General features: G+C 34.9%; 2 protein-coding genes across 7 annotated transcripts; one reads left to right on the top strand and one right to left on the bottom strand.

Moving 5' to 3' along the window:
- Positions 1–2,704: 2,704 nt before the first annotated feature.
- LOC104905946 (probable dolichyl pyrophosphate Man9GlcNAc2 alpha-1,3-glucosyltransferase) lies at positions 2,705–7,282 on the bottom strand. 5 transcript variants are annotated; one of them, XM_048639500.2, is made up of 8 exons: positions 7,042–7,282; positions 6,705–6,802; positions 5,445–5,905; positions 5,151–5,334; positions 4,961–5,068; positions 4,136–4,297; positions 3,336–3,588; positions 2,705–3,233 (listed from the first exon to the last, which is right to left on the bottom strand). In XM_048639500.2, exons 3-8 carry the CDS (start codon positions 5,840–5,842, stop codon positions 2,791–2,793), a joined length of 1,548 nt encoding a protein of 515 aa, XP_048495457.1. In that variant the 5' UTR covers positions 5,843–5,905; positions 6,705–6,802; positions 7,042–7,282; the 3' UTR covers positions 2,705–2,790. The 5 variants fall into 5 exon arrangements, with proteins under 5 accessions (XP_048495457.1, XP_010692921.1, XP_048495458.1 ...); XM_010694619.4 differs by having other exon boundaries at positions 5,445–5,946; XM_048639501.2 differs by lacking the exon at positions 6,705–6,802.
- A 2,473-nt stretch (positions 7,283–9,755) lies between these two features.
- Positions 9,756–18,088, top strand: LOC104905940 (ubiquitin receptor RAD23d). Of its 2 annotated transcripts, XM_010694602.4 has the most exons (12): positions 9,762–9,989; positions 11,748–11,909; positions 12,649–12,702; positions 14,402–14,472; positions 14,607–14,669; positions 14,782–14,959; positions 15,898–16,095; positions 16,198–16,263; positions 16,344–16,391; positions 16,472–16,578; positions 16,694–16,772; positions 17,617–18,088. In XM_010694602.4, the coding sequence occupies exons 1-12, from the start codon at positions 9,924–9,926 to the stop codon at positions 17,752–17,754; spliced, it is 1,230 nt and encodes a 409-aa protein (XP_010692904.1). In that variant the 5' UTR covers positions 9,762–9,923; the 3' UTR covers positions 17,755–18,088. The 2 variants fall into 2 exon arrangements, with proteins under 2 accessions (XP_048495460.1, XP_010692904.1); XM_048639503.2 differs by lacking the exon at positions 16,694–16,772 and having other exon boundaries at positions 9,756–9,989.
- The last annotated feature ends 2,305 nt before the right edge of the window (positions 18,089–20,393 follow it).

A 20,393-nucleotide genomic window follows, 5' to 3' on the forward strand; every position in this document is an offset into this window, starting at 1 on the left:
TGAGCATGGTACACCCAGGTGTACTATAAATATTCTCCCTGAATTACATCATAAACTCTTTACTTTGGGATAACTAAAAATAATTGTGTGCACATTCATACGCATTCATACTCGTTTGTGCAATTTTTTCTTACTTCTGTAATTCTTTGTCTTAATTCATAGTTGTTAAGTTTAATCTATGTTTGCTAAACGTCCTCCTTTAACACCCAAAAAAATATGTTTAAAGAACATACAAAAAGTATAATATAAGTTGTTTTTACTTTAAAATCTTTAGGCATTGTTTTCACTTGTTTCCAGCTATAACTTCTGTACTGAATTAAATGGATGTTATTTTCATTAAGCAAAAAAAAAGGAATAATTATTATCCATTGTTAAAGAAAATCACTCTAAAAACTGTTTAATCTTTACTGCTTGTTCTCACAATAATTAAATGCCTTTTTTTGGGGGACAACCAAAGTATCCACCACCGCCAATAGTACTGACTAATCACTTCGTCCCGGGTGCTCCACTTCAGAGTAAAAGGCTGGCAAAAAATCTATTTCCATTCTCAAAGGTTGAAGATCAAACCCCCGACTAATTGATTAAGGGACAAAGTGAACAACCAGTCAACCACTATACCAAGATCACTTGGTTAATTCAATGCTACTTGTATACTTTTTAGAAATGAAGGAATGTAATGTGATAAATGAGACGAAATTGCTGTTGGCGAGGACATATGTTTCTGACTTTGTTCCGTCTACGTAACATAACATTAAAATCAACAGGGTACAATTTTCTTGTAAGTGTACAAGCGTGTAGGACGGATTAAGATTTATCACTGCAATTCTGCAAAGTGCAAACATATTTGTTGGTCCACTTCCTCCAATTTTTTTTAAAAGAAAAGGTACCATAAGAAAATATTTGGGTACCTTTTTCTCAAGATAGTAACCTAACGAATCAAGAAGAAAGAAATGATCTATGGTAGAATCGAAAGTCGAAACCACCAACTACGTCGACCTCCACTTTCTTCGTAACGAAAATGAGTAAAGCTATTTACTTAACTGATAACAATTAATTTTTTTTAAAAGAAAAAAAACTACTCACAAGCACACATAAATAAAAAAACATTTTTCTCCTATTCTTTAATTAGAAAAGATAATTGGTTTGAAAAACAACCTCTACTAAGCTATTAACCTATTGTTGGGATGCGGAATTAAATCCTGGACAATACCCTAAAATTCGAGATGGTATTCCGCTAAACTTCCACCTCTCCCTCATATTTATCCCCCCCCCCCACACACACACACACATGTATTATCAATTTCTCATCATCTTTTCTTTTTCCCTTTTCGAGCATAACTTCTCATCATCTCATTATGATAGTAACCTACAAAGTTATGGGTCAAAACTTTTGAAAAACATAATTAGTAAATGGACCATTGGTTTTTTTAAAAGGAATAATTTAACTACCAAAATTTGTCATTTGATAAACAAAATACTTAAATACTCCCTCCGTCCCAAAATATAGTTCTCATTTCCTTTTTTTCACGGTAATTTATGCAAGTAGAATATAAAAGGGATAGTAAAGATTTTTTGTTTATTTAAATAAGTGTAATACTTAAATACTCCCTCCGTCCCAAAATATAGTTCCCATTTCCCTTTTTTCACGGTAATTTATGCAAGTAGAATATAAAAGGGATAGTAAAGATTTTTTGTTTATTTAAATAAGTGTTGTATGGGAATTGGGAAAAGATGATTTTAGGAGAGAGAGTGGAGAATAATTGGTGAAAGAGCATTAATTGTAACATTTTGGTTGAATAAACAAGGGAAAGAACAAAATTCAAGAAGCAAATAAATGATGGGACACGGTTTTTCTAGACAAATTACGAAAAAATGTGGAACTAAATATGGAAATGGGAACTATATTTTGGGACATCCAAAATGGAAATGAGAACTATGGCTATGTTTAGTTCAACTTATTTTTGCTTATTTCAGATCTAATCAGATCAGATCAGATCAGAAAAAATAAGTTTAGATCAGATCAGTTCAGATCATGCTTATATTTAAAAACCATTATATCTTTCATTACATATTAGTAAAAATTATAATAATTGAATATTAATAAAGTACTCATTGAGACGAATCAAACAAGACCCCACATGACTATATCTTTTCTTATATATTGAGAATATCTAAAAGATAAGATCTTGTAATCAGATCAGTTCAGATCAGATCAGAAAAAATAGGTTCAGATCAGATCAGATAAGTTCAGATCAGAAAATTTCAGGTGAACTAAACATAGCCTATATTTTGGGATGGAGGAAGTATAAATTAGATAATTGAAATTATGATAAATGATTACTTAGCGAAATGGTACAAATGAGACATGTTATAAAACTTGTAAGGTCAAAACTCGTAATGCAAGAACTATAAAAGCATAGTAATTCACAAAATAGAAGGTAAAAAAACATTGTTTTTAGTCGTGCATATAAAAGCAAATAAACTGACACTGACTCAAGCGAGTAGTCATATTGCTAGCAATCAAATTTAGAGAAGCAAGCAAGCATAGAATAGTCAATTTTCCTTAATGCTTGTGAGATTATAATCCATGTTCTAGGAATTTTATGGTAAGATGATTAGCCTGATACATTGTCAATACAATGACTGTACAAAGACAACTTGCAAAAAATGAAAAAAGTCCAGTGTACGAAGTTAAGATATCCACTGATGCTTAAATTGAAAATACATTAGCCGCATATAAATCATAAATGCGAACATGTTTACAAGTCGAATAGCAAGAATTAATGAAGATCAAAGACGTTTCTTTTCGTTCTCTAGTGAACTAGATTGTTTATGCAGCATCCATTGTTTTGTATTGGTATAAATAGCGAGCCAAACAAACTGAGAGAAGCAAACAAGCATAATTATAGCTTCGAAAAGAAAAGGATACCTTTGTGGAGGATTCATCGCTATATATATAATATGGAGCACCAAAGAGAGTAGAATGAGAAGGGTCAAGACTAATAATTTCAAAGTTGAAGCTCTGATCTTCCTCGAGTCTTTCTTCCTTGGTGCATAGAAGAGAAGGTAGAAGAGGGAGAAGAGTGCAATGTATGCCAATACAAGTTCGTCACGACATAGAAGCGGGAACATTGAGAATAATCCAAAATGAATTAACCATCTGTAAACCAGAGGTTCTTCAAGAGCCAAGAGACTTGCAGGTAGAAGGGGTAGTAAAATTGACTTCTCATGGACTGCAAAACAAAAGCCAAGTACAGCAAAGACGGGGAACAAATGTTCAACATTTAGGTGGTAAATTCATTAGAATGCAAAACTCACAGTAAATTCATACTCACCTTGAAACGAGAACAGGTAAAATGAGAAAGAACTATTCAGTAAGGCATAGAGGAATCCTTTATTGCTTGGATCCTTTATCTGCTGAACCATTGAAGGGAAACAAGTTGACATGGTGGCTACCAAGCTAAACAGCTTCAAAGACTGAGTGCTAAACAGTTTTTTCCATTTAATAAGAACTGATGTTGTGCACCAAAAATTGGCAACGTAATCCTCATATATTCCCCTGTCAAAGGGAGCAAGACGAGCCAGAACCTGCACATATTATGATTTAAGAAGAAGACAGCAGTTAACTGAGTTAGAACTTAGAAGTAAGGAGACTTTGCTGCTCAATGCTATGAATTTCTCTGTCTTTCTCGAAACCATCATTGTAGAGGTTTCTTCCAAAGTGAAAAGCAATGACAAATTTCTTTCTGGGAATTTTAGGAGATGAATGTAACCAATCAAATGTGAGCCAGAGTCAAAAATACACATCTATGTGCAAGTAGAACTTCCAGCGTAAAATGAAATTTTATTCAATATATGCAGATAGTTCACGAACCTATTTATAAGACGGGAATTAGACACCATGACAGGGTCTCTCAGGAGATTATAAATCATAAAGTGAGAAGACAAGCATGCTGCCTAAAACACAATGATCCCATGAAAATGCTCCAGTTGCAGGTAGCAAACTTTTATATACACAAGAGCTTACAATTGAATTCAAAATATATGCATTCCTAACTGTGACTAATCAAAAAATCTTAACACATCAAAATCACAAGTACTTTATGGAGGTTAGAGAATGTTTACTGTTTCATACCTCTAGAAAAGCTTCTTTTGACTGCAGATATGGCCACCAGACTACAGCAAATGTTCCCATGACAACCATGGCCAATTTTGACACTTCAAGGAATGGATTGCGGCGCTTTAAGCACCTACCAAGGAGATGGCTGAAAAATGCTGGAGCAAAATACGCACTCATCTGTCAGAAAAAAACTAATCAAATCACAACAAAATACAGTTGCAACACAAATCATCATGGCTCTTTTCAGTACACTAGATCTCCTTTAGTACATCGTCTGGCTTCTACATTGTAAAGGATACACTAATTCATTATACAGAATATGGCTGCCTAAATTACCAACCCTCTAGCCAAGACGGGGAGAATAAAAATTTATCTTCTGCATAAAACTATGTAACTTGGATTGTTCATTTTCCTCAAGGACTCCGTAAAATTACACGTCAAGCACCTAAGCTCGACACTGTAACATGGGTATGGACACGTCTACACTTCATTTTGAGCCAAAATCACGGAAATTTTCATAGTTAGCCGAGTCGAACACCTAGGGATGAACCAGTGTCGACATGGGAACCCAAGTTTGAGTAACATAAGTGTAAACGTATCGAAAAACAGGGGAGCAAGGGGGTTGTTGACAACAAAGATGCAAGACAAAAAGGTAATACACATCACTGCTGATTAGATTTTAGTTTTATAAGGAGATCCGAAGACGCATATAGTACTTCAAGAATGCCTTAAGGAGCTTAATTTTTTATTTTTTTTTGGGGGGGGGGGGTTCCTCGCCTGGCCCAACCAAGTTCAGGTCCTGATCACATAAGTTGGCAGTACTAAGGATCAAGGAAGCACCTGCTTATGGCTCAAAGCAAGAGTGAACAATGCACAAGCTACCAGCTCTCTACTGGAGAGAATTGCAGCAACAGCTCCAATAGTGAGACCCAAGCTGATACAGTTGAACTGAAATACAGCATACAAACTGATAAGCCAAAACTAACATACATTCAGCATTTAGAATTTAGCAGGAGGAGCAGAGGTGAACCTGGAAATGGCCATGGTCTATTACAATAAGACATGGATTGAGCAAAATCATTGCCACTAACCAAACTACATCACTCTGATGCTTGCGAGAACGGTTAGCACTATACGATAAAACAAAGTAAAAAACTGCGGGAAGGAACACCAACACATCAGAAGACAAAACTGTCCATCTCATCAGCAGCTTTCTACAAGAGACAGAGAAACAATCAGTTCAAAAGGAAACTTCCAGTCTTCCACCATAGGATCCTCAGAACTAAGTAATTGTAGGAAGGAATCTGCAAATTAAATAACTCACCCAAGATAAGACTCATGACCACGCGAAGTGAACAAGGAAACAGATTCCGGCAGGAACGACTTCAATATAATGCCATGAACATAGCTCTGATACGCTGTCAGTGGAGGGTAGTCAAGACCCCAATAATTCAAGTCATTGGCCGTGCTATTACGATACCACTCCTTAACAGGGAGATTAATAGTGATCTCCATCCAATGCCTCTGAGCTTCGAAATCACCAAATTTCGGGGGATTTCCAGCACCCGAATATGGATGAAGTGAAACAGCCAGCCTAACTAACATTGCAAACAAAGAGATACACAAGAATGAAGCTCCCAAACCCTTGTTAACCACCCACCACCATGGATTATCATTGTTCTTATCTACAATAATCACCTTTTTTTCCTTTTTGTTACCCATCTCCCACTACTTTGCTAAGTGTCTCAATTCCAATCTTATCACACTTCACTTCTCTACATCTTGCTTCACAAATCAATACCCAAAATCAACATTTCAAGTAAAACCTGAAATTTGCATAATTTTTCAATATGCTGAACAATATACCAAACATGAAAATTGAAATTATAACTCAAAATTACTAGAATTATAAACAATTAAGCTCATTCATATCCATAAATTAATGTGAAGAAAATTAGCTCAATTTCCAGCTACATTGCTCCAAAAATTGCAAATGCAATAGTCATGTAAACAAATGCATTATTTTACTCAGAATTATGAATTCTTGCTCATAGGATCCAGGAATTCGAACTAGGGGTAGCATAAATTGGTGATAGTATTGCAATTTTTTTTTTTGAACAAAAAAAAACAAACTACTAAATATATCACAATATCCAAATACAACTTCAAATTACTTGATAAAAGATTTTCACAATTATTCAAGCGATTTCTCAAATTTTGAAACTGATTTACAAATACTAGGTAGGGAAAATTTTTGTTAGCTTGATTGAGTTGGAGGACGATTTGGGTTTCAATCTTCATCTCCTCTTTATCTCTCTCTCCATTTACAAATACAACATCAAAATTTATTGCGGACTCGGATAATCTTGCTTTGCATCAGTCAGTTTATGCTACTGAGAGGTGTCGATCTAAGTTGAAGCCAAAATTGCAGCCAAAAAGCGATAACAGAAACAACCGAAACCCTAATAACAACAAGAAACCTGAATAACAAAAAGGAAATTGAATCGAAACCCTAAATACAAAAACGAAAATTAAAAAACCGTGACTACAAAACGAAATTTATCCAAAATCGAGCTTAAAAGACCTGATGGCGGGCATTTGATTTTCGCCTTCCTTGATAAACGCTTTCCCCAAAATCAAGCGAGGAAGATGGAAGTTCTGACTTCCTTGATGAATGCGAATCTGTGAAGATGAGAAGATGAGATGAACGCGACGACGAACAAAGAGAAGAACAAAGAGTTGTTCAGTGAAGGTGATTCCAGATTTGGCGAGGGAGGAGAAGATGAGAGGGTTAAAGCCTTTGAACGACAATTTTCGGGAGAGAGTAAAACGGAGAGAGAGAAAGGAGGCCATGCTCATATATGTTAAAGATACAAAATTTCAATCTTACAAAATTATATTAAAATCACTCTTAAACAAACCTTTAAATTATTTGAAGATACAAGTTTCCTGTCTAATCGAAAAGAATTTGATTTTCCCGCAATCGTTTTTTCTCAGTTTTCTTTTCTGCTGGAAAATCCAAATGTTGGGTGTGAGAATTCGTCAATTTTTTGAGATGGGAAGCTTGAATGGATGAATCTAGAGAGAGAGTGAGAGATTGTATTCCAGGGTTGCGGTTAAAGACACCATCATTTCTTTGTTGCAATATTTTTCTTCTCTTTTCTTTTACGGGTCTTTTTTTTTCTTGTTATTAAGATCACGGGTTGTCGGGTCGGGTCTATTTCGAACCAAAAAAAACAAATAGTGTGAATTAACCATTTTTTGTAGGTAGATTGATAATTTGGGTTGTGATGGTCTTTAGATTAGCTCAACTTGTCTCGATTTTTTGGATTTTAATTGTATTTTATAAATAACTCTTTATGTGATTTTAAGATATTAAGTCACTTTTGCTCGATATTTAGTGAATTGAGTTCGAAGCGGACAATTTGTTGCAAGGTCTACATGAAAACAAAATGAAATAATGTTTATGTAGTATATTACAATCAAAAATATATAAGTTTATACGATAAATAGGAGGTTGGCGACAACATCAAGATATATAAAATATGCTTATAAACAACGATTCTTTCTCCAAAGCTTGTGTGATCTCATTGAAGACCTAACTTGCATATGTGAGCTTCAATTTCTGGAATGCATGGCATGGCTCCTATAATCATTTAGAACATGTGAAAGAAAAGCAAGCTATAGTTGAGCATGTCATTGTGTTTGGAACTCGAATATCCATTGACTTACATAATATTTGAACATTCTCACACGACACATGCAGCGGCAGATCTAATAATTAATGACTGACTACTGAATTTTGTAACATATTCATGATTTAAAGAAGAATAGTAATTTAAAACGTATCATTTTATGTAGAAGGAGGATTTATAGTGAGTGTTGTACTTTAGTAAAGAAACTTAATATTTTCAATTATTGCACTCTTTCTTTTCATTTTGAAATTTAAGTTTTAGTTTAAATCATCCCATTGATATGCATGGACTATGTTGCAAAAAAATCTCAAATGGTGTTGGTATTAAAGTAAAACTATTAGAAAAAAGATTCTGGTACTAATTGAAGCTTGATTTTTAAAAATGTTTATTTTAATACAAACACGTAAGAGCAAATTGGTGACGGTAAACCTATTTGATTATATAGCCAAACAATATACGCGGATGCTTTCCCTACAATGACTTTGTCCCCCCCTTTTCATTGAGAAATAGAAAGTGTTATGGCTTTTGCCAAAGAGTTAGAGAGTGATAATTTATTCACGTCATTGATGAGTGATGATAGACGCCATTTCAGAATCTTCAATATTACTCTACTGCCCACCTCCCACCTCCATTATTTATCTTTCCTCCTCTATCTCGCTTACATTTCACACTACGCTGTGTACTTTGAGCTACATCAAAATTTGAATTTTACGATATACATCTTTGATAACCATTCACAATTCATAGGTACCTGAAAAACTTTGCGTTTTTCTTAGTTTGAGGTTTTCACGACTCATAGAAAGGTCGACAAGCTAGAATCTTTAAGAGAATTAGCTTGTGTATAAAAATAGGTGAGTTGTTGAGAAATTCAAATGCATATACAAGACAATTTCCCTCTAGGTCACGTGACCCACCATGACTAAAGGTGGTTCTGCCACTGCACACATGGTCGATATCATTCATAAAAAGAGTATCAACATAAACAAATTTTTAAATAAAGTGGTGGAAATTAATGGTTCGTTGAAAGAATTGTGTTTCTATGCATAATTTTAGTATTAAAATGACAACATTTTCAAAAGCATTCTCTTTGAAAATAAGTAGTTTGGATTATTCCAACCATCAAACACACATAGTGTGAAACTAACAAAACTTTTTATGCTAGTGTTTCATGCCTATTTGACCATAAATTATGAAACTTCAATTTCAAACATCATGTTTAGAAAATATTTTGAATAACTTACAAGTTTCAATTCTACACTGCAATGTTTAGAAGTATGAGATTCATAATATTGAATCGAGAAGCTTAAACTATTCATGCTTAGCTTCACCAATAATAAACACAACCACACAATAAATACAAATATAAATATTTCTATGGTCTATCAGACACGAGCTACTAAAATCTAGTTCCTTTGACCTATATGGGGTCTTGAGTTTACGGCGGACATGGAAATGACCAAGGTGATGATAAAAAGTGACTGTTTGTCAGTTATTCAACCTCTTCAAAATGCTTCTAAGAAATCCAATGACTTGCATCTGATCATTAATGATGTTATCGAGTGGTCTTTCTCAAAGGAAACAAAGTTGCTCATTAGTGAGCTCACTTTCACCCTTTGAAATGCGGTGCATGATTCCGTGAGGATGATGCTCCACATTCTGTACTTCAACGACCTCTAAAAATCTATAAATAAAATTTCTTCTGAATTAAATTCAACCAAAAAAACCCTAATTCCCCAATCTTCTAAACGAAACATATAATATTTCTAAAAACCCAAATACAAAATAACAATCACAATCAATTCAATTTTCCCTTGGCTAGAATAAGATAAAATTTTTACCCTAAAAATTAGGGTAAAGTAAATTCACACATACACCTCAAATCCTCAAGAATCCTACTAAGCAAGGCAAGTATCACCTAATCACTATCCATCATCCACTCTCTCTTTTTTCTCTCTCATCAACAGTTCTACAACACCGCCTATATATATACACAAATTAATAAATCAGGAGAGAGAAAACACACTTTTTTTTTCCAAACTTTTTTCCAATCTCTCCTCTCCGGCGAGCGGCGACGACGACGGCGGAAAGGGTTTTCCGAAAATCGCGCGATGAAAATTTTCGTCAAAACTCTTAAGGGCACGAACTTTGAGATCGATGCTAATATCGATGACACTGTAAATTACTAACTTTCGTCTTTCTATTTATGTTAATTTTGTTTTATTTTGTTGTTGGTTAATTTGATTGTTAGTGAATTGAAACCCTAAGTAGTTTTGTTTGATTTGTTTTTTGTGTTAATTGGTTCTTTTTCGATGTAAATTAGGGTTTTGATATATGAATTGAGTGTTTGTGTATGTTAATTAGTGTTTGGATTCGTGAATTGGAGGTTTCGTGATATTGGGGTTTTTGGGATTCTTTTGATTTGTGTGTTTGTATGTGTTTCTGTTTGTTAATTTGTGATTAGTTTGTTCATTGTTAAGGAGTATGGTGTTGGTTATGTTCTAATTTGGTAGTTTGTTGTGCGGTGGATATAATGAGAATTGTGGGTGTATGGAATTCTTGTGATGTTTTTGCGATTGTGAGGTTGTGTGAGAGATTTGGGCTTTTAGAGGTGGAATGCTGGGTGGTCGAAGTGTGGCGGGTTGTGTTTTCTGTTATTTTCTTTTCTTTGGGGGGGGGGATTTAGTTTAAGTGACCTGACGGGCTGACGGGCAAGGATGTTTCACAGTTTGGTGCTTGGCGGCTGTCACAGGCTCACAGCTATAGAATGCTCAATATATACACACAACTCCTAGTTGAGAAAGGATTTATTGTTGGGTTAATAATATGTGGCTAGGTGTAGTGATCTGTATTGGGTCGGAGTGGGGGTATCAATGTACTGATGCAAATTATGAAACACGCAATTAAGCGTGGTTATGGTGGTTAGCTAAGCGAAATGATACAATGTACTAGCAATTGGATAATACAGTAGGCGAAGCACACTCTCAGCTGGAAAATTTTGAGCATCTGTTCCCTGTTGGAACACTTATTTGAGCAGATATTCGGGGTATGTGGTGTTGGTATGTCTGGTGTTCCCAATAGTATTGGTGTACGATAAATGATGATGAATTTTCTGTTTCTAAATTACTAGGTTATGCCTATACCTTCTGTTGTATGTATGGAAAAATCGTGTTGCTTGTTTCACTTCTAAGAATTATTTGGCATTTTTTATGATTTATGTGTAACAGTAAGAAATATGCAGTATGGCATAAAGACTTGATAATAGGATTTTTTCTTCATTAAATGTAAGTTGTAGAATTGGTTCCAACTCGTTTGTACAGTACTTCAATCAGAAACAAACAGAATATTTCAGATTCCAGATTCTTCAAAAACGATAAAATCTTTTAGCGTGTGTTATGCTTGACAATCATCTTTCGTGGAGTTTATTCACATTTTGCATGTAGTGCAGGGCCTTTTTCAGGTTATGTAGTTTTTGTCTGCTTAGTACGGTGAAGTTTTTTTTGCTTACCTCATAGGTTCATTTTGTTATTGGCTAAAATATGCAGTATTTCGAGATGTATTTTTTCAGATCTATGTGGCTTTTTTTTCCTTCTTGTTAATCCTCTAAAGGAGACCTCATTTTTGTTTTTTGTTTTTGTTTTTGTTAATATGAAGTTACTCCTAAGATCTAGAAAATGGATTTCTAGTATTATCTCTGTGTGGATATGGCCATGGATAAAGTTTTCAAGGCCTGTCTTCTTTTGATAAGGCTGGACTGCCATATTGAAATACGCTTGTCCTGTTTATGGGTTTTGACAGATTTTTGTTGTAGCATCCCACATTGCCATATATGTTCTTGATTTTCTTTAGTGCTAAAGTGTGGTGAAGCTATGCTGTCAATCTTGACCTTTGATTTGATGTTTATGCTGGATGTTGATCATCAATTTCATGTTTAGGTTGCAGATGTGAAGAAAAGCATTGAGAAAATACAAGGTGCAGAAACTTATCCTGCTAACCTACAAATGCTCATCCATCAGGGGAAGGTTCTGAAAGATACGACAACATTGGGAGAAAATAATGTTGCTGAGAACAGTTTCTTGGTCATTATGTTAAGTAAGGTAGGTTCCTGGCAGTATTTGGGTGTGTATGCAGGCTCAATTAGACTTGGAACTGGGTAGCTAAATGTTGATTTATAAAGAGCAAACTGTTCTAGGAATATCTTATGAATACTGTTGATTCCAAACTCAATTTGCTCTAGTTACGGGTATAGATGTGTGTACATTTTGAGATATTTGACTTCCCCCAAATGGTAGGGATTTATACTTATTGGCAGTGTTTGCTGTATGAATGTACTATCGCTAATCATTTCACTTTTTATCATGGTTTCTGGAGATATGTGGTCAATTGGTTAGCAGTTATGATTTGATTTTGACTTGTCAAAATGCATTGCTAATTGCTGTACTCCCTCTGTTCTTGAATAATAGTTGGCATTTCTATTTTGAGTGTGCCAAAATTATAGGCCATTTTTATTTTTTGTAAGATTTAAGAATACTACTCTGAGTCAGGACTTGTAAGCATAGACTACCTTGTGTTATGGTGACACATTGAAATTATGATAGTGGAAGATAGTTATGGTTTTTGATGCAACTCATTTTTTAAAGTGACCCTTGTTCTAATCCAACATACTATACTGTAGGGAAGAAAGTAATTCTGTTGTTCACAATTATAAATCAATACAATAATAATGCTACTGTATATGAGTTCTTCAGTACTTCAATTATAGTCATTCAACGCCCTTACTCATTCTCTTTGTAAAAGTAACATTATTCTATTTGTGTTATCTGGGAACTATTGCAGAATAAGCCTGCTGCAGCTGGATCTTCATCTGTGCCTGCAGCACCTTCTAGTCAGGTAAGCATTAATATTTATGTTTATAGCGATGCAGTGACAAAGTTTGTTTGGTGAATGATGATATCTATCTTGCTACTGTAACATGATACTTCCTTTTTTGCGGTTTATCTAAGATGTTGTAACTTCCATGGTGCTTTCCATGAAGCATCGAGTAGAATCTCACCCTCTTGTAGCTGCATGAAAACATTTCAGAAACTAAATTTTGTCAGTGTTTCCTCTGCATTGAGAGGTTATTTTGCTTTAATGTCACTGGTGTGATTTCTATTGTTGTTGTGGCAATTGATGGAACTTTTCATCTGGACTGTTCAAACTGTGTAATTGGGTATTGTATCTGGTTAATCTGTGGCAAAGTCCATAACTTGATATATACAAGGAATAAGTTATGTCACTTGTGTGTGCATTGATGGGCGAAATTGGAAGTTACAATGTTTTGTTATGCTCCCTAACTTTGCTGAGATTGTCGATTAGCAGTAGCAGTTCACTTCAGTTATCCTAGGAGACGCTCTTTATGTTCCTGGAAATTTTATGCACGGACTAAGGCTCCGTTTGGTAGGGTGTAAAACATTTTCAGTGTAAAATGATTTTCATGGAAAATAATTTACAATGGAAAACACAATTCCAAAATTAGTTTTCCATTGTTTGGTTCCATATAAGTAAAATAATTAAACTGCAAGAAATATGAAAGGGAAGATAAGAAGGTAGTGAGAGGAGTGTGTAAGAGAGATAAGGAAAACAGTTTTCCCTTCATTTTGAAGGGAAAATCGTTTTCCATCATTGGGAGTGTAATGTTACTCCAAGGGAAAATGGTTTTACATTCCTTTGTCAACCAGACAATGTAAAACTGAAAATAGAGGAAAACAGTTTTTCAGGAAAACGTTTTACGCCCTACCAAACGGAGCCTAAGTGAATGTCGAAGAATTGGAACATTGATGTGACAATCTCATTCATCTTTAACCTATCCTTGCATATAGGTTATAAGTACATGGCATTTAAATTTGATTTTAAAGCATAATCTAGTTTTCTGTTTTGTAAATTGATTATATGGAATTATGATATAGTCCCTCCGTTACTTAAAGTTCTACTCACTTTCCTTTTCAATCCGTTTTTTTAAAGTATGCTTTATTACTCATTTGGCAAAAGATACACAATAATTTAATCATCCTTGGCCCACATTCTCTCTCTTTCCATGCTCTCTATCTCCCTTAAAATATAATAAACCCACACTCTCTTAAAAGAAAAGTAAAGAAACCAAGTGAACCCACTTTTTACACTCTTTCTCCAATTTGCCTTAAAGTGTGTATCTATAGACTATATTAATCGAGTAATAGTGGGAGTATAATAAGTCTTCTGCATTGTTTCTACTTGATATCTAAATACTATACTTATCTATGAATATTACTATTTCTTTGCCGAAGTATTGTCCTAACAATACTGAAATACTTTCCAAACAATATGCTCCCCTCAAAAGTCTCATATATTAGCTCAGATGGTATTCTGGAGGAGTGAATTAATGAATGGAGTCTCAGGCGTATACATATAGAATTACAGAAACGTCATTGTAAATATACGTATGTGAATCTGCATTTTGTATGTTCAGTCCACCCTCCTGTCTTTTGTGTACGCCTTTTGGTATTGGGGCCTTTTTGTTTTGTGTAGTTGCAGTATTCAAAAGCTTTAACCGAATGCCTTCAATTTGCAGGCTCAGCCTCAGAGTACGACTATTCCTACACCTGCAGCTGCTTTACCAGCATCAGCTGCACCTCAAGCTCAGTAAGTCTTTTAAGTATCTGCCTGTTTATTTTCAGGTTTTGATGTCAATTATTGTTCAATAATGGAGGTTACTAGGATGCTATGATGCATGTTATTTATCAATCTGCTTAAATGTGCCTCTTTTGTCTTCCAAGGATGCAGACTGCTGCAGAACCTACAGCTGCTGCACCAGCTGTACCTGCTGCTCCTGCTGCTTCGTGAGTTTTTTCTATCCTTCTCAAGACATTTTAGCAGTCAATTCTGTTTACCATATATTTCGTGTAACCATGGGATTCATGCATGAATGACTAACTTCTAACCTAAAAACAGTGGGGAAGAAGATGTCTACGGGCTTGCTGCGTCAAATTTAGTTGCAGGAAGCCACTTGGAGACTACCGTTCAGCAGATTCTTGACATGGGTGGAGGAAGTTGGGACAGAGATACAGTTGTTCGCGCTCTACGTGCTGCATATAATAACCCGGAGAGGGCTGTTGAATACTTGTATTCTGTATGTTTATTTCTATTGATTCCCTCCCTCCCAAAATATCCATGTCTATATTGTGCTTAGTATTTGTTCTCTTTCCCGCATAGGTCTTTTCGGCTCATGACCCTCTTAAGTCTTTACAGCCCCTCTTAAAATTCAAGACCATGTCTAAAATGTGCTTGGTTATGTGCTCTTTAGTGTGAAGATCTTTTAGATTTGTGGTCATGTGTTTGGTATCCACCATTTGCTTCATTTGACTGCAGTGGGTTCATGACCCTCTTTAAACACATCGTTTTCCCTAAAATTTAAGACCATGCCTAGCTGTAAACACTTTGTTTTCTCTAAATTTAAGAGCATAATGTAAACAGCTAGGCATAGTCTTTTCACTTTTTCAGTTTTTACATAATTGCATTGTTTTGACTTTCCTGCTGACAACAGATAACTTTTGACAACCAATCAGGTAAAATTTATAAAATATTGATATTTTGAATATATGCATTGACACAATCACCCAAATCCAACCACATATTACATGATATTTAATTTGTAATTTTTATATATTAGGAAAAGACATACTCAAAGTTAGGACATGAATAGTGTATAAGAAAACATCGCAATTATAGAGGAGCACTGGAAGTATTTCTCTTCTGTAAGGCCAATTTTCAGTGAATGCTACTCTTTGATTTTTCTTTAGAAGGAGCCTTCTATTTCGGCATGTCCTATGGCTGTTATTGTTTTAAGATAGTTCTTATTATTCCTGGGCACTTGGTGCTTGCTCAGTACTGTGCATAGCTGCATTGATTTGTCTCCGTGAGTTATATGTTATCGTTGGAAGCTGTTTTCCCAAATGGTATTGTGCAACTTGTTGTCCTTGTTATGGTTGCGTGCTTATTGTTTATGATTGGTTGGCTTTCTGTCCCAATTCTGAATAGCTAATTTGTGAGGATATCTTGATTCATTAGGGAATTCCTGAGCAAGCTGAAGTTCCTCCAGTTGCTCGAACTCCTGCTGCTGCTACTGCCACTGGTGCACAAGCTGGAAACCCTCTAGCTCAGGCTGGGAACCCACTTGCTCCAGCTGGGAATCCACTTGCCCAGGCTCCTCAAGCAACTGTACCAGCAGCTGGTCCTAATGCAAGTCCTTTAGATCTCTTTCCGCAGGTAAGTTAGTTGGTTTTTGCATCTACTTGCTGGATATCACCAGAATTTCTTGTCATTGTTACCTGCTCCTATTATTTGTAATGTATATTCTGTTGGACTCAGGGCCTTCCCAATGTGGGTTCTAATGCTGGCGCAGGCTCGTTAGATTTCCTTCGTAATAGTCAGCAGGTATGCGAATTGAATATATGTGAACACACTTGTTACATTAATCTTTTTTATCCTGATCAATCATTACGGGTTTGCCTTAGTTTCAAGCATTGCGAGCTATGGTGCAAGCCAATCCCCAGATTTTGCAGGTATGCTCTATTATTTTGTTTGTAATGTGTTTTGGCTACATTTTTTTATTAAAGTAATACGTTCGTTGGACCTTGTTCAGCCTATGCTTCAAGAACTTGGGAAACAGAATCCGCAACTAATGCGGCTCATTCAGGACCACCAGGCTGATTTTCTTCGCCTAATCAATGAACCTGTTGAAGGGGAAGGGTATTGAGGCTTCACTTCTATTATTTTATTTATTTTTACTTATTTCCATATCAATATCGGATACATCTGATGTCACTGTATATATATCCTGACTCTTTTTTCTTGTCTGGAGTAGAAATCTACTCTCACAGTTGACTTCTGCAATGCCAGCATCTGTGTCTGTGACACCAGAGGAGCGTGAGGCTATTGAACGTGTATGTACATATACATATATATCTTGTATTTTTCAAAACAATAGTAGTAGTCCCATGCTTGATTAGGTGTCAATGAAAATTGGTGTTAGAAAATGCCAACCTTACAGTTCTTGTCAGCTAGAAGGTGGCTTGAGAATTTGAGGAGAAATTTTAGTAATAGAAAAGTTGATACTTTTGGGAAATAGCTCAAAGTAGAGAGCTCACAGATTCTTGGATGGGTCTTCTTTACAAGAATATTTAAAATAATTATGGTGTTCCTGCTTTCGTTTCTATTTTCATCTTGTTGCTCCCACTCTAATAGTTGATGTTCCTACGAACACATTGAGTTATGATGATGCAAGATGCAGCATGACTTCTCCATGAAATTGAACGGTTTGGACCTTTATATAATGTTTGCATAATTATGATGATTCAATATTCTATGTTACACAAAATCCACCATGACTTTTATGGAAAGAGAGAGGCTATCTACCAAACTGTTCTGCACATAACAAAGTATATTAGCATTCTTAACCTTACTAGTTTTGTCCGTTGTTTTTGTTATCAAGTATGAGATTATAGGAATGTCAGTATTTGCCTATCTGTTCTGTGAGAATGTTTAGGTGAATAGCCTTACAAGGAAGAGTGTGCCCTTTGTGATCTGGAAAGCGAGTATTTTTTTTTTTTAATCTTGAGATATGTGACGCTAAAGTAAACAGTTGTTTTTATGCTACTATTTCATTTGCATGCTAGTGCTTCATTTCTCTTAGTTATGTGAATTTGCATGAAATATAGCATTTTGTTAAATATTTGGATGTGCTGAAGCCTTGCTTATGCATGATATTGTTGTTGTTGGTTGTGGCAGCTTGAGGGTATGGGCTTCAGACGGGCCACAGTATTGCAAGTCTACTTCGCATGCAACAAGAACGAGGAGCTGGCTGCAAACTATCTCTTAGATCATATGGACGAGTTTGAAAATGAGGACGATGAAGGCCTTTCCTGAAATTGAAAATGGATCTTATGTTGTCCCCTCATCGTTCGGCATACTCCGTTTTTTACTGCATGCCCATAGAAGATTTGCCCTTTATAAATTGTGAGGAGCGTGAAGACGGTTGGTTATGTGGATTAGTTGCAAACCTTGGATATATCAAATGGTCTAGATGTTAATTTGTTCAGATTTATTATGTACAACCTTTTCATTTTACTTTTTGATGGCATTTCTCGTAACATATAAGTAGCTTAAATCCTGATCCAAGAGTGTCAGTTGTTGTTTCACAAACATTGCCTCTTCATGTTCTATGTTTTTTCTATGGCAGATGGTAAATCATTCACGAGTACTTCGTTTCGAAGAAACAAAGATTGAATAGTCTGTGGAATAACTTGTGCTTTCCACTGGGAAAAATAGTACAGCTGCCTGCTTGGATAACCACAATTGTGGAGTTTCAGTGGGTTTTCTGGGAGCATATATGCCATGGAATACGATTCTTTTAAGGCCATTATATGAGCTGAATGACTTTCTTGATAAAAGGGAAGCTTTTTGTTACTTTTGTGAAAAGCTAACTGGCTAGGATTGGTTTAAACTCTAAACACCTGACCATTCAGGTTCATAAACAAAATACAAAAACAAAGAACTGTGCATCAGGCATCAACTATTGCTGATTAGCAATTAGTGACAATTTAGACATGTTTCCTGCTTTTATGCACATAATTCTTAGCTGAGACGATGAAAGGGGCTCACTTGGGCAGATAAAGGGAATCTTTCAAATCAGTTTCATGAGATCTGATTCCGAGATCTCAAGGACATGAAATGACAAGCGATATCACTATTTCACCACATTAACCTCAACTAATACGGAGAATATGAATAGTGAGAAATTGTTGTGGGATCCATTCTAACTAAATTTATGATAGTTTTAGAATCTGTCATGAATTTATCTAATTATTTTTTGGGTAATGTTATATGTAGCCCTTAGGGCTACATATAAGCATTAAATAAATATCTTAAAATGGAAACAATTTATGAATTCATGACAAAATTTCACATCATTTGAGATAATAAATGCTTGATTCAAATTTTTATTTCTATTTTAAGCTTCTTATACATAGCCCTAAGGGCTATGTATATCATTTCCCTTATTTTTTTCGCTTTGTCTTTGTGATAAGCTATAAAAATGAGTCTAATCATTTGATTCTTGAACAGAAAAAGCAGAATTCCAAGAACAATGGTCGAGTCTATCAAGTGTTCTTATGGAATAGTACTACAAGTTAAATCTTCATGTTTACGTTTTGCACAATTGCAGTGGAAGTTTACTAGTAGTTTTTCTATGGTGTTCAGAAACCTTTTTTCAAAGGTTACGTGAGAAGTTTCCAGATAGGATTTATTCATTCTACTTTATGGCGTGCTATAATTGTAGTAGAGAATAATCCAATACTCGATTCTTTTGCAATCAATTGATATGTCTCCAGTACTCTATGTTAAGTTATTAACATAAGACCTCTTGTAATATTTGGATTATCCACTCTCTATGTCCTATAGCTAGACTAAAATTCAATTATAAAAGCAACTAGCCTTATATGTACGTTATGACTTATGCATGCGAAGTCGTTTTTGAAGTTAAATTATTATATACTTACATTTAGCTAATAAGAATTCATGAACTACAATTTTTTCTCTTGAGTTGCTTTTGAGTTAATATTTTCTTCATTTTTCAATACTTATAATATTAAACACGCGGCTCAAGAGAAAGATTAGAGATTGTAAACGGACGAATTAGGAGTAATTTTAATCTTGACAACCCACAACTTATCTTCAACTGATATTTCAAGGTTTTTGTCCATTTACAATATCTCAATTAAATTGCGAGCATAACTTTAACGTTGCAAGTATTAAAAAAGGACGATAGTATTAAGTCAGATCAATTTTAGTTAGCAATACTAGTTTCATAGAGTAATATTAATTGTAATCTGAAAACTACATAAGAACGAAACATCAAATAATCCAAAACATATACTTCACATTTTAATCAGCAAAGATTAATTTTAAACAATACAAATAAACTTTCTTATATGAAAATTAGTTTGATTAGGAACAGTTATTACACTTCAACAAATACAACACCCTATATACTTATGGACACTTTATCTCTTGATTAACGCATTTCTGTTTCCCCTCAAAAATAAAAATTACAGTTCAACAGAAATCAGGTTAAGTGAACCAACCTTAATATATGTTACTTTGCTAGAGTATTTGGGAAAGTCAAATTACATATTTATTACTCCCTCCTCCCATAATATAATGCTTGTTTCTTTCTTACACGGTCTCCAAGACACGTGACTTTGACCTTTAATATCTTCAATTTCGTATTAATAAAAAATATAAAAAGTTGATATTATGAAACTACACATTAAGACGAATCTAACAAGATCCACATGAATATGTTTTTTTATATATACAAATGAGAATATTCGTTCAACGATTTTAAAGTTTGACCCACCAATAATAAAGTTGGCGCTATATTATGGGACGGAGGGAGTACGATTCTAAGAAGCGTAACATCTCTTCGACTCTTCCTTAAATTCTCATGTCCTAAAATAGTATGTATGGATCACTTATCTCTGAACTAGGATTGTAACGTTCTACCT

The sequence above is a fragment of the Beta vulgaris genome, chromosome 2 (assembly GCF_026745355.1).
Source record: "Beta vulgaris subsp. vulgaris cultivar EL10 chromosome 2, EL10.2, whole genome shotgun sequence".
Lineage (NCBI taxonomy): Eukaryota > Viridiplantae > Streptophyta > Magnoliopsida > Caryophyllales > Amaranthaceae > Beta > Beta vulgaris.